This window comes from Dreissena polymorpha, chromosome 4 (assembly GCF_020536995.1).
Source record: "Dreissena polymorpha isolate Duluth1 chromosome 4, UMN_Dpol_1.0, whole genome shotgun sequence".
Lineage (NCBI taxonomy): Eukaryota > Metazoa > Mollusca > Bivalvia > Myida > Dreissenidae > Dreissena > Dreissena polymorpha.
The window spans coordinates 86,403,485-86,419,050 of NC_068358.1; the positions used below are offsets into that span (position 1 = coordinate 86,403,485).

At 35.9% G+C, this 15,566-nt stretch overlaps 1 protein-coding gene across 9 annotated transcripts in view; it reads right to left on the bottom strand.

Moving 5' to 3' along the window:
• The window catches only part of LOC127879450 (arf-GAP with Rho-GAP domain, ANK repeat and PH domain-containing protein 1-like), a 194,743-nt gene that overhangs the window by 53,472 nt on the left and 125,705 nt on the right, over positions 1-15,566 (bottom strand). For all 9 annotated transcript variants that reach the window (XM_052426286.1, XM_052426284.1, XM_052426282.1 and 6 more), the window contains 9 exons: positions 15,217-15,306; positions 13,572-13,628; positions 11,894-11,963; positions 10,307-10,452; positions 9,536-9,626; positions 6,275-6,352; positions 4,020-4,154; positions 3,647-3,752; positions 307-400 (listed from right to left, as the gene is read on the bottom strand). In XM_052426286.1, the coding sequence (XP_052282246.1) occupies positions 307-400; positions 3,647-3,752; positions 4,020-4,154; positions 6,275-6,352; positions 9,536-9,626; positions 10,307-10,452; positions 11,894-11,963; positions 13,572-13,628; positions 15,217-15,306 (867 nt within the window). The remainder of the gene's footprint in view (positions 1-306; positions 401-3,646; positions 3,753-4,019; positions 4,155-6,274; positions 6,353-9,535; positions 9,627-10,306; positions 10,453-11,893; positions 11,964-13,571; positions 13,629-15,216; positions 15,307-15,566) is intronic.

Here is a 15,566-nt window from a genome sequence, read left to right on the forward strand (position 1 = left end):
AACGGGTACAGCTACTCCTAACTAGATTGGTAAAGCTTGGAATATAACATATGAGCTTTGTTTTGGGAAAACAGGGCTTAATCAATACATATGTAAATTGTCGTCCCAAATTAGACTCTTCAGTCTGCACAGGCTTATCAGGTACAACACTTTTCCTTTTTATGGTATTTTTTCCTTTAAAGGAAGTCACTTCTTAACAAAAATCTAGTTTATGTGGAAAGTGTTGTCCCTTATCGATTAATCTGCCTTTTAGCCCCATTTTCAAACAGTTCAACTTATATAGAAACTGATTAAAGCTACACGTACCGGATCAGTAACGCTGTCGGAAACCATCATGGAGCTGGTTACAGTGGCCAAGTTAGCTATCGTCATGGCATTCTCCTTGTCGGAAAGCGACACTCTATCATGAGAAATATTGTAAAAGTGTGCGTTTATATTTAAGCAGATCTAATTTTATGTAGGTAAAAATTTAAGTCAATAATTGTAATGCATGATGGAAAATGCTAAGTATGTATGCAATTCAATTTTCACTGCAAACATTTCTCAAGAAGAAATGATTCAGAAACAAAAGTTCTTTGTGGAGTACATGACTAAACAAGAGGGCCTCAAAGGCCCAAAGTCGCTCACCTGAGATAACAAGATATTATTGGGACAAATCTTCTGACCAAGTTTCACGAAGATCTGAAAATCAATGTGGCCTTTAGAGTGTTAACAAGGTTTTACTATAGCCATATCAGGAAAAATGCACCGCCCCCTGGCAGCCATGTTTTTCAACCAATAGGCATCAGTTTTGAACTCATCCAAAATATTATCGGGATGAATCTTCTGACCAAGTTTCATGAAGATAGGACAGTAAATGTGGCCTCTAGAGTGTTAACAAGATTTTACTTTAGCCATATATAGCCATATAAGGAAAAATTTCCCGCCCCTGGTGGCCATGTTTTTAAAGCAACCAAAACCATTTTTCGAACTCATCCAAGATATCATTGAGACCAATCTTCTGACCAAATTTCATGAAGATTGGACAATAAATATGGCCTCTAGAGTGTTAACAAGGTTTTACTATAGCCATACATAGCCATATAAGGAAAAATGTCCCGCCCCTGGTGGCCATGTTTTTAAAGCAACCAAAACCATTTTCGAACTCATCCAAGATATTATTGGGACAAATCTTCTGACCAAGTTTCATGATGATCAGAACATAAATGTGACCTCTAGAGTGTTAACAAGGTTTTACTATAGCCATTTAAGGAAAATAGCCCTGCCCCCGTGGTAGCCATGTTTTTCAAGCTACCTGCATTATTTTTGAACTTGTCCAAGATATTATTGGGATGAATCTTCTGACCGAGATTCATGAAGATCGGACTATAAATGTGGCCTCTAAAGTGTTAACAAGATTTTACTATAGCCTTTTATAGCCACATAAGAAAAAATGCCCTGCCCCTTGGCGGCCATGTTTTTCAAGCAAACGTAACCATTTTCGAACTCATCTTAGATATCATTAAGACAAATCTTCTGACCATATTTCATCAAGATTGGACAATAAATGTGGCCTTTAGAGTGTTAACAAGGTTTTACTATATATTGCCATATAAGGAAAAATGCCCCGCCCCCTGGCGGCCATGTTTTTAAACCAACCGGCATTATTTTTGAATTCGTCCAAGATATTATTGGGATGAATTTTCTGACCAAGTTTCATGAAGATTGGACAATAAATGTGGCCTCTAGAGTGTTAAAAAGATTTTACTATAGCCATATATAGCCATATAAGGAAAAATGCCCCGCCCCTTGGCAGCCATGTTTTTCAAGCAAACATAACCCTTTTCGAACTCATCTAAGATATCATTGAAACCAATCTTCTGACCAAATTTCATGAAGATTGGACAATAAATGTGGCCTCTAGAGAGTTAACAAGGCAAATGTTGACGCCGCACAACTCACAATGGACAAAGGACGACGGACAAAAAGCGATCACAAAAGCTCACCATGAGCACGTTGTAAAACTAACAAACAAAGGCTGTTTGTAAAACATGAATGCCACCCATATGGGCTGTGAGTTGTAGTGGCAGCCATTGTGTGAATACGTTTTTTGTCACTGTGACCTTGACCTTTGACCTAGTGACCTGAAAATCAATAGGGGTCATCTGCTAGTCATGATAAATGTACGTATGAAGTTTCATGATCCTAGGCCTAAGTATTCTTGAGTTATCACCCGGAAACCATTTTATTGTTTCAAGTCACTGTGACCTTGACCTTTGACCTAGTGACCTTAAAATCAATAGGGGTCATCTGCCAGTCATGATCAATGTACCTATGAAGTTTCATGATCCTAGGCAGGTTGTTTTTTTTGGACCGATTTTATAGCCGAAATTTGGCTATATTCCCAATCGCAAAAAGTATACTTTTTTCTTAACCAAATTTTCAATTTTCTTAGTATAAAAAGGGCACACAATTCTGTCAAAATGCACGCCAGAGTTATCTAACTTTGCCTGCCCAGTCCCCTCATGATAGTTAGTAAGTGCACCAAGTTTGAATGCAATAGCTTTGATACTTTATGAGAGAAGTGGACCTAAACACAAAACTAAACCAGACGCCAACGCCAAGGTGATGACAATAGCTCATAACTTTTTTTTCAAATGACCTTGACCTTTGACCTAGTGACCTGAAAATCAATAGGGGTCATCTGCGAGTCATGATTAATGTACCTATGAAGTTTCATGATCCTAGGCATAAGCGTTCTTGAGTCATCATCCGGAAATCATCTTACTATTTCGGGTCACCGTGACCTTGACCTTTGACCTAGTGACCTGAAAATCTATAGGGGTCATCTGCGAGTCATGATCAATGTACCTATGAAGTTTCATGATCCTAGGCATAAGCGTTTTTGAGTTATCATCCGGAAACCATTTTACTATTTCGGGTCACCGTGACCTTGACCTTTGACCTAGTGACCTGAAAATCTATAGGGGTCATCTGCGAGTCATGATCAATGAACGTATGAAGTTTCATGATCCTAGGCATAAGCGTTTTTGAGTTATCATCCGGAAACCATTTTACTATTTCGGGTCACCGTGACCTTGACCTTTGACCTAGTGACCTCAAAATCAATAGGGGTCATGTGCGAGTCATGATCAATGTACCTGTGAAGTTTCATTATCCTAGGCCCAAGCGTTCTTGAGTTATCATCCGGAAACCGGTTAGATTCTGACTTGCAAGGGTGGGAGATAAAGTAATTGACAGTGAAGTCTGTACGCAAATGTACAGGTGGGTGATAAAGTACTGGATAGTGCAGTAGATTTTTATGTAGTTACTAACAATTACTGGTGAGTGACAAAGCATGTTACATTAACCCTTTCCCCCATAAAAGCAAAGTGAAAATGGCTTTTGCTACCAGCATAAAACCAGAACAGCCTGTGAGTAACTCGCAGTCTGTTCAGGTTTCATGCTGTTTGCTGCTCATCAGTAACTAAGGGTTGGAAATGAAGCCTTTAAAACTTGAATTTAGTAAGAAAGGTCTTAAATATAATGTTTCTATCTATGGGACTACAAATGCGTTAAAATGTGTATCTAAGAGGTAAAGAGTTAAGGTAGTCACTTACTAGTACAGGTGGGTGACAAAGTACTTGATGGTGCAGTAGATACTTACTTGTACAGGTGAATGACAAAGTATTTGATTGTGAGGTAGTTAATCCTAGGCAGTTGCTGCAGGAGATACTTGTACCACTGAAGCTTTGTATTGTGGTCAGTCTCATCTGATGAGAAACAACACATATATTGCAAATGTAGTGTAGTGACATTAGTGGTGAAACTACATGTCATTTTGTACAGATTATTTAGTAAAAAAAGATTTTTGCACAATTTTAGACTTTGAAGTCCAATTTTAATAACAATATTTTATATTAACTAAATATTGAGCCTTAAAGACAGAATGCAATATTTTGATTACTTCAATAATGAAATTATAGTTCACCCCCCCCCCCCCCCTTTACTTTGTACCAGAGGTAAAACTAGTTGCTTACTGGCTGTCTGACACCATCGCTTGTAGAGATCGCTGGTGAACACTGGCTCTCTCAGCATACGAAAAAATCTCTTCAGAGTGTTACTGACCATGTACACTGTTACCTCGTCTAGTCGCAAAACCACTGAACGGGCATCTGCAGAGGTAAGATAAACAAGAGACGTGTTTCAGAAACACAATGCCCCCTATTGCGCTGCTTTGAAGCCATATATTTGACCTTCGACCTTGAAGGATGACCTTGACCTTTCACCACTCAAAATGTGCAGCTCCATGAGATACACATGCATGCCAAATATCAAGTTGCTATCTTCAATATTGCAAAAGTTATGACCAATGTTAAAGTTGAGGTACAGACACACAGACAGACAGGCCAAAACAATATACTTCCGATCATTCAATCTGGGGGCATAAAAATAGGAGCTTCACTCTGAGAAAATTCAGTTTCATGCATAAGCTGTAAAATGTCGTCCCAGATATGCCTGTGCAGTCCACACAGGCAAATAAGGTACCACACTTTCCATTTTCATTTTCGTTCAAAGGAAGTCTCTTTTCAGCAAAAATCAAGTTTTGGCGGAGATAGTACTGGTCATGTACGTAATTCCGGCCACTTTTGGGACTATTTAAGAAAAATCTTTAGTGTTAGGCAACTGGTTGAAACTAAACTTCACATATATAATCCTGGGTTCAAAACTAACCTAGCATGAAAATTTAAATAGAATTAGATCAGTGAATGTTACTTAATGAACAGAAAATGATGACATGTAAACTATCCATTTTCGTAGGTTAAATGTACCTAAAAAATCGGCCACTTTTCAGTTTGATCTGCAGATAAAATTACAAAGCATTATCTTTTGACAAATGTCCTCAAATTCAGAGTATTAATCAATGTTTATACTATTAAAATTTTTGACTTGAAATTTAAATAAATGCGAAATTATTATACCAGTTACTCCCCCTACCTATTTTAATAAATATAAACAATGGGAAACTGCTAATTCATTAAAAAAAATATTTCTTTTGAATGTGTTTAATAAATTTTTTCAAACATAGCTAAAAAAGTAAACACATTTTGTTTGAAAAGTTGACTTCAGTTTTGATGATTAGTAAACGCTTATATATAATATTAAAACATGTAATCTAGTAATATTCTTATAAAGGGAGGTAATTCATATATTAAAAAATATATTTAGGTTCTGATTTTTATGTTTTGAATATAATTTTTTGTACAATTAATTGGTAAAACTTTAATTTAAGTTTATTAGATAAAATAAAAATAATTTTATCAAATATATTTGTTTCTTATATGAATATAATTGTTGAAACAAATGATGACATCACTTTCCCCACGAGCCAAATATTTCCCGCTATATTTGTGACATTTTAACCCAAACGTTTACAGTGATGTGGTTCTTACATTTGCAAAACATTGAGAGTAGGGATGGTTTTCATGTTGATTTTTATAAATAAAAACAAAATATGTGCGTTAAGATCATGAAAATGATTTTACATAGGTGGCCGATTTTTTACGTACAGGCCGGAATTACGTACATGACCAGTAGTCCACGCACAGGCTAATCTGGGATGACACTTTACACACATGCATTAAGACCATCTGCAGAGTGTAATTTAAACATATTTATTTGAGTATGATTGAATCTGGAACTTATATGGCTTACTGTGCTGTATAGAGAATGCTAGGCAAGTGTTGACTACAGGTTCTTGAGGATTGGACAAACTTAACAATTGGCTGTTGGACTCTCATGAGTGTGTTTGATGTTTTTAAATAAATGGAAATAACACTTAGTTTATACCACAGGGTGTTATTTCCTCAATGGAGATGTGATTATGGGCTAAAAGACACTAAAGTAATGACACTCATTAGCCAATTTCTTGGGTACAACCAGTCAGTTGTGCCACGGTGAAAGACTTACGAAAGGTCAGATAATTTTAAGTTTATCTAAGACAAATCAGTTGAGAGAAGCCAGGCTTGACAAAAAGCATGTTTTATATGGAAATGTGAAGTTTGACCACAAAATATTGCTACAGGTAAGTCTTTTTTCTTTAATACAATTATTTGACAACATTCAGTAATAAAATTAATTTTGTTATCATTCTGACTTTATCAACCCTTATTTTAATCAATATAAACAATATGTTCAAGCCTCTTTATACAACTCAATCTTGCAATCAAACTGGGCTGGCTGATAAAGCAGCCAAATTTGCCATCAATTCCATCTCTCCTGTAATCAAAATTACCCTCTCTAAATTTCTGTAGCAGATTATTGATCTTTGACTCTTGGTCTGCCTTCCGGTAAATTCCTTCAACTTTCATTCCTGCAAAAACAAAGTTTCCAGTCATTGTTAATAGTATTAGTCCTCTATGATAAATATCAAATACAAAGCAATTCTAACTGAACACTTCATACCTCAAATCAGATATATAATCTAAAGTTCCCAAAAGAGAGCCATCTGACAAAATAATGCTTTTTACTCAGGCACAATATGTAAGTTAATAGCTATAACATTACAGAAAAGGAATTGTGGTCACTGAACACGTTATGTGTTTGGTATATGGCTAGATATGTTTCAACTAGAGCTTTGTCACAGACGTGAAATATACCCCCACATGATGCATTGACACAGACTATTTTGCATGCTGTCTCCACAAAACAAGAGAATCTAATTTATGGCGATTTTTAAGAATTATTATGCCATTATCATTTATGGCCATTTTTGACCTATGAACTCAAAGTGTGACCTTGACCTTAGAGATATTGACATAATTCTTTTGTGCAACACACTGTCCAATGACGGTGAACAAATGATTTTAAAATCTCACAATGAACGACAAAGTTATGACCCGGACAAGCTCATTTATGGCCATTTTTGACCTTTGAACTCAGTGTGACCTTGACCTTGGAGATATCGACGTAATTCTTTCGCGCGACACACCATCCAATGATGGTGAACAAATGTGCTAAATGATTTGAAAATTTGACAATAAACAACATAGTTATGGCCCGGACAAGCTAATTTATGGCCATTTTTACCTTTGAACTCAAAGTGTGACCTTGACCTTGGAGATTTCGACATAATTCTTTCGCGCAACACGCTGTCCAGTGATGGTGAACAAATGTGCCAAATGATTTAAAATCTCACAATGAACTACATAGTTATGGCCCGGACAAGATCATTTATGGCCTTTTTTGCCCTTTGAACTCAAAGTGTGACCTTGACCTTGGAGATATCAATGTAGTTCTTTCGCGCAACACACCGTCCAATGTTGGTGAACAAATGTGCTAAATGATTTGAAAATTTCACAAAAAACGACATAGTTATGGCCCAGACAAGCTCATTTATGGCCATTTTTACCTTTGAACTCGTAGTGTGACCTTGACCTTGGAGATATCGACGTAATTCTTTCGCTGACACACCGTCCATTGATTTTGAACAAATGTGCCAAATGATTTCAAAATCTCACAATGGACGACTAGTTATTGCCGGGACAAGCTCATGTATGGCCTTTTTTTACCTTTGAACTCATAGTGTGACCTTGACCTTGGAGATATCAACGTAATTCTTTTGCAAAACACACCGTCAATTGATTTTGAACAAATGTGCCAAATGATTTTAAAATTTCATAATGAACGACTAGTTATGGCCATTTTTGACCTTTGAACTCAGTGTGACCTTGACCTTTGAGATATTGACGTAATTCTTTCGGACGACACACCGTCCAATTATGGTGAACAAATGTGCCTACTGATTTTAAAATTTTACAATAAATGACAAAGTTATGGCCCGGACAAGCTCATTTATGGCCATTTTTGACCTTTGAACTAAATGCGTGACCTTGACCTTTCAGGTATTGACGTAATTCTTTCGTGCGACACACCGTCCAATGATGGTGAACAAATGTGCCAAATACCGTAAAAATGCAGTCATAAGTCTACCCGCTCATAACTCGGGGGGTAAAAAATGATACGAAAATCGGAGATTTTGAATACGTCCATGTCAGTAGTCGAGTCAGAAATTATCTGTGCAAGAATTTCATAAACAGACTCAATTTTAAATGTACGGGTTTTTATTCTATACATAGACTATGACGTCAATATAGCACTGTGGGACGTAGACATAGCGGACATGTGTATTATGTACTTTGTTTAATATAATCAATACGAATCGATATATAATTAGGAAATTGAAAATAATATATGAAAATATAGACAAGCAAATCATAATGAACCACATAAAAACAAAAAACTTAGGAAACCAGAACTTATATACATGTACATCGTAATTTACACATCAACAAAATACGAAACACCAAACTCGCGTTCAGCAGCACTATTATTGATTGCTCTGCAAACTCTATCACGCGTATTTTAAACGTATTGTCATAGGCATGGCGTTTTCGAGGCATTTTCACAAATCAAATGTGTTAGTCAAATTAATAAATTATTATTATAAAGTTTGCACTAAATAATCCACAAACTTATAATCCGATGACACACTGTGATCACTGTAATCAAATCTTTGTACTTTTAATCTGACTATCAAAACAATTGCTTAAATCCTCGGTAAACACATTTTTATGACAATGATTGACATAACCAATAGACTGCTAACTCCACCTTTGTTCTACATAACAGTTTAAAAGGCGGAGCTATGCACGTGCTCAAACATAATTGGACGATTGCCAGTGAATAACAAACTCGCAATTGGTTAAACATGTCGCTTGACAAATTAAAGAAATTTTATTTCATCGGCAAGAAGGGTGATGCTTTATGGCTTCTTGACAGGAAGTGGCTTTTTTTTGATGACGTCAAACTGTCAATTCACACAGGTTGCCAATTCTTGGTCTACTTTAAAAATGACTCGATCTTTTGTTTACACGTTTGGTTGTAAATAAACACCTGTTACATGAAAACTTTGGATTAAATTATGAAAATAAAAACAAGGGAAATGTTGCGGCAAACTGTGGTTATATTAATTGGTAAGTATCAGTTAAAAGAGGAAATTTTGTGTGTCGTATTTCAACAAGTTTTCTATACAACAACAACAACAACAACTTTAACCATTTCTGCGGGGATCGATCTTAGTAGAATGTCATCATTATTTTTCATGGACGACCTCATAAGTCGAGACTGTAAATTTAATCAAATTTTTGAGGAAAAAATCTCGACTTATGACTGCATTTTTACGGTAATTTAAAATCTCACAATGAACAACATAGTTATTGCCCGGACAAGATTTCGGGACAGACCGACAAGGTGACTCCATTATACCCCCATTACCAATGGTAATGGGGGTATAATAAGAGACGTATGCAAATGGGCACATCATTTATTTTTATTTTACTGTAACAAATACACATAATGACAGTTGTAAAACATATATAAGTGCACTGGAAATATGGAAATACAAAAGTTTTGTATGAGAATGGATCATCAAAAAGGATTGGAAGTGGATGTTATTACCAGTCACTAACATTTACCCATCAATGAAATCACTCACCAAATTGAGCAATGAATGTCACACAGGTCTCCACGATGACAGGAATCTCTTCTACCGTCAACACCTGGTCCTCTATAGTGTCACCCCCATACTGATGGCAAACAACCATTTTCTTATGTTATATAGAGGAAGTATAATTTATAATGAAGTATGCTTATGTAAACAAAATAAGTTAAACAGTTGTACAGGTATTTCAACAGACAGGAGTCAAATAACCATGTGCTTGAAATGTGCAGGGGTGAAATTAATGTTTAACCCTTTGCATGCTGGGAAATTTGTCGTCTGCTTAAATGTCGTCTGCTGAATTTCTAAAAAAAGCATTTTCTTTATTTTTTTTTCAAAGAATACTATCAGAATAGCAAACAGTTTGGATCCAGATGAGACGCCACGTTCTGTGGCGTCTCATCTGGATCCAAACTGTTTGCAAAGGCCTTTAAAATTTGGTTCCCGCACTGAAAGGATTAAGGGATCAACATACGGAAGTCAGAGAACTTTTGTTTCTGCATATTTGTACAATGCTCTGCAAATATTTCTAAATATAAATTTGAAAAAAAAAGGCTTATTTTATTATGAAAAAAATATTAAATAGAAAATATTATAATATAAGCTCCCTGATAGATTTTGCATTAAAATGATGCAAGGCAGATCATGTGAAGGAGTCAAAAGTGAGAACATTTTAAACTGCTTGTATCTAAACGCTGGATTCTGTTGCAATTCAAACCCAAACAATTCTTAAAAACATATCAACCAAAAGTGTACAGGTTAGTGTACCTTGACAGCGTGTTCCAATTCCCCAAACATACGCCCCGTGTCCCTCACAAGGTCTGCCTGGAAGTACAGCATTCTCTCTGTCTCCTGGCGCACCTTCATCAGGAACTGGAAACCAGTCTCTAGACACGTCTTGCACGAGTCAATACCTGCAATATGTGCAACAGAAGTTTTGAATAGGTATACAGAAGGCAAGGTCAAGATTTGTGGGTATAAGAGATGAAATCTGCAGGGGGGGGGGGTCAACCATTTACAGGATTATAACATTCTTTAAGCATATTTAAAGAGAACAAGATGTGTTTGTGAAACACAATGTCCCCCTATATGATGTTTGACCTTGAAGGATGACCTTGACCTTGTGAAGGATGACCTTTACCTTTCACCACTCAAAATGTGCAGCTCCATGAGATACACATGCATGCCAAATATCAAGTTGCTATCTTCAATATTGCAAAAGTATTCATAAAATAAGAGATTTGGGCCACATATATTTGACCTCTGACCTTGAAGGATGACCTTGACCTTTCACCACTCAAAATGTGCAGCTCCATGAGATACACATGCATGCCAAATATCAAGTTGCTATCTTGAATATTGCAAAAGTATTTATAAAATGAGCGATTTTGGCCACATATATTTGACCTCTGACCTTGAAGGATGACCTTGACCTTGACCTTTCACCACTCAAAATGTGCGGCTTCATGAGATACACATGCATGCCAAATATGAAGTGGCTATCTTCAATATAGCAAAAGTTATTGCAAAATGTTAAAGTTGGCGCAAACAGACCAACGTACAGACCAACAGACCAACAGACAGGGCAAAAACAATATGTCCCCCACTACTATAGTGGGGGACATAAAAAGGGTAATTGATGCCGTGAAAATGTGTGTCAAATCAACCTTATTGTGATGTACTCCAAATAGGAGTTATACCCAGTATGAGTCAATATATGGAGATGTTTAAGGAGAGGACACTATTTGAGGTATTCATCTTGTAGGTTTAAAAAAAAATAAAAGAAAGCACTTTTGACACATATATCTCATTTATATGATAGATTATTTTTGAAAAAAAGGTATATATGTATATCAGCACAAAACAAACATGGGCAAAACATTGAGAAACTGGTTACAAAGCTTGGCCAAACATTGATAAACTGGTTACAAAGCTTGGCCTAACATCAAGAAACTGGTTACAAAGCTTGGTCAAACATTAAGAAACTGGTTACAAAGCTTGGCCTAACATAGAGAAACTGGTTACAAAGCTTGGCCTTACATCAAGAAATTAATTACAAAGCTTGGTCAAACATCCAGAAAGTGATCACAATCAAGGCCAAACATTGAAAACCTGATTGAAAGCTTGACCTAACATAAAAAACTGGTTACAAAGCTTAGGCAAAAATCCAGAATCTGACCTTACATCAAGAAACTGGTTTCAATGATTGGCAAAAAATCAAGAAACTGATCACAAAGCTAGGCCAAACATAAAAAAGCTGGTAACAAAGATTGGCCAAATATCAAGAAACTGATTACCAAGCTTAGCCATGGCATATCAGAGGCTGGGAAGCAAACATTTATCTTAAAAACTTACCTTGTGTTATCTTAGTGATGCTAGTGACCCGACGTAGATCTATCACATCTACACTTCGTTCAGGTTCACCCTGCAATAAACATTACAAGACCTAATACTCAAGGTGATAAATACTGTTTTGACACACTAAGAAGTACGACCAACATTTTGACCTTCAATCTCACAGTACACATGAATGAAGAAGTAGTTTGAAGGACAAACTATATACAGTCCACTCTCGTTATCTCGACATCGGATATCTCGATATTCTCGATATGTCGAAGTAAGCTCAATGTCCCATTTTTTTTCCTTCTTTATCTATATAAATAAACATCGCTTATCTCGATTTTTGTTATGTCGAATAATTTGATATGTCGATATAAATTTTTGTCCCGATTCCCGATTTAACATGTTTTTACTGTGGTTTATCTCGAAGTGCGAATAACTTTCCCAGTGTCGGCAAAAGGTAAGAAACTTTTTCTTTGATACTTCACCGTCCCGCTTCCCCCGGCTGCTCCCGATACTGTGCAGTAGAAAATCGATCCGTTAATTACATCAATGATCACACGTGTGCAATGTCGTTAGCAATTAAATCTTGATTAAGGCCTGTCACTTTAAGTGTCACTTGAACATCAATTAACTGCAATTAATACACAGCCTGCCGAAAGGCCGAAAGACTAATTGTTTTTACAAACAACATTCCAAAATGCATTGAGTTATATTTTTGCGTATATACACCGTCGTTTACTCGACAGTTTAGAAAAATTATAACTGCATGTGTTCATGCAATTCTGTTATACTTAAAACGTCATTTTAAGCATTTAAATAAAAAAATTATTCGTGCCTCGTAAAACGCGTATATATCAGGAAGAGAGTATTATGCCACACGGTGACGGCTTTAGTTAGATAACTTAGCAGGTATTAAGATGTTAAAAACAAGGTAAATTTTCGTCTCATTTTTTCTTTGAAAACGCCTAATCGGATATCTCGAACTCTCGTTATCTCGATATTTTTTATTGTTCCCGCCGACTTCGAGATAACGAGAGTGGACTGTATGCAAAAATGCCAAAATCCCCCTCATCCCAATCATCATTCTAATAATGAAACAAACATAAATCATTCTGCCTTCAAGATAGTTTGTCAGACAATTCACAACTTTTTTTCTTTATGTACCCATTTACTTTCCACTAAAATATATTAAAACGGGGTAAACCTATTCCTCGATTGAACTAAACCTAATGTGCATATGTCTTTGTAAGAACATATTGCATTCACAATTTACCATTTTTGTAAGTAGTTACTTAGTACAACATTTAAAGTATAACAAAAATACAATACATTGAGCTTTGTTCTGAGAACACTGGGCTGAATGCATGTGTGGTAAGTGTTATCCCAAATTTGCCCCTGCATTCTGCACAGGCTAACAAGAGACAACAAATTCCACCTAAGTGGGATTTTTGTTACGAAGATAATATCACCCCATTGATGCAAAAAGGTACCATGTGTCTTCTATTTTCAATGTTACATGGTACCTTTTTACACCAAGGGTGCAATATTTCCTCTAAACAAAAAAAATCAATGAAAACAGAAAGTGTTGTCTCTGTTCAGTCTGTGCAACTGGAACAACACTTTACACACAAGCTTTAAGACCCGTTTTCCCAGAGCCAGGCACTTATACGTATACAAGAAATACACAAACCTCATCAACAAACAGCAATTTCCTGCCTTCCAACACAAACCATGTCCTTTGCCAATCCTGGAACAATAACATGGTTCAAACAGAAATCTCAAACCTAAATTCAAGCACTTTTCAAGGACTTTTCAAGGCCAGATTTACATTTTCAAGGCCGAGAACCGTTCGTTAGTTTCCTTAAAAAATGCATTTTCAAGCAAGTATAACACAGTAAATATCATTTATTTGCTCAAAAAAATTAAAATTATTCCACAATAACTCATACATGTTATTTTTAGTTATTGCATACATGTTTTCCATCCTTAACTCAACGAGTCTCACATACAGTTTGTCAACCAGTTCCGGATTATCAGCAGTTCCGATTAATTTGATTTTAATTTTCCATAATGCCCCAATAAAAACAAAATGATAAGTGTCTAAGATATACAATAGGTAAAGGAATAAATTAACAAAGTTTTAGCAACAAATCTTTTGTAAATAGCTTACAGAGTAGAAAAATGCAGCAAAAAGTTAACCAGAACTGATTGAAGGAGTTATGTTTTGAAATGTGCATATGGATATAGAAGGCTTTATTATTTTCAAATAAACTTTTTGCTGATTGAAAACAAATGCTATGACAATGTTTTGAAATACTAATTCTGTAAGTTGAATGATTTTTAATAATTTTCCGAAGGGTGAAATTAATTGGCTATTTTTGACAAAAAACTGCATATGCCGTCTGGCCTACCCTGTTATCATACAAAATAAATGTTACCCTTTATTTTTACATCTTCTCACATTGACACTAAATCCCGAAAGAAATTATTGTGGTCAAAAGAATAAACGTTTTTGCCGGGTGATTCTTAACTGGTTAAATGACTGTATGTATTTACTTTTTAAAGTTATTACAAGCAAACACATTGCTTCTCAATTTCATGTTTTCTTTGTGGGTTTCCTCTTTCTCGTGGCTTTTCAAAGCACTTTCCCCCATCCCCCGACACCAATGGTCTTCATACAGACCCGACAATGTGCTTTTCGAATGTCCTTTGTTTTTCTGTACCCAGTAATATTCAGTTAACCACCCTGGTTTGAAACGACACTTCCCCATCACTGCGTTTTCACTCGCAAAAATTGATCACAATGGAGAACCTCTGACGTAGTACACATAATCTGTGACGTGTACGCATAACGTTTCGTACTCAATAGTGTACAAAACTTATATTTCGTACTCAACTTTTTGCGCGAAGGAATTTATGAAAAATTTTCGTAATATTTCCCTTTAGAACGATTTAAGTTTATAATCAAAGCGATGATATAAGTAATTTTGAGCAGAAATAAACATTTTCAAGGCTTTTTTTACATGAAATAAGCACTTTTCAAGCACTTTTTCAAGGCCAACCTTAGTTCAAGGGCTTTTCAAGCCTAGGACTCGTTTTCAAGCACTTTTCAAGCCCTGTGCGAACCATGAATAAGTTTTCTTATATTACTGCATCAATACAAGTGGATGTTGAGTGATATTAAACAAGACGAAACAAAACTACTGGATTTGAAGGTTCAATAGTTCATTAAAATGCATTTCACACTGCATGTCATGCCTGAAGCAAACATTACATCAAGCAATTTGATCCTAGACAATAGCAACATTATGCCAATCTATGAACGTTCAACTCACCACATTAAGGGCAGTCTTTAGGTGGGTGTATCCAGCCAGGGAAAAGCTCTTGGTCCTCATAGAGTCCATCAACTTCACGGGACAGCAAACCTGCAGGCAGTAAGTATACGGCTTTGAATATTATTACCATTATTTTCAGCACAAATTACGAAGGAGCCCAAAACTATAATTGCTGATCAGTGTTAAATCGGAAACAATAGCTTTATATTAAGGCCTCAATACAACATGCATATAAGCATTTAGCTTGTTGTAACATGTAAATATAGTTTGTGATGTAATATAGTTTGTTATGTTATACTAACAACATACTGTCTATTTATTTCTTAACAAACATCAAGTCCATTCTACTA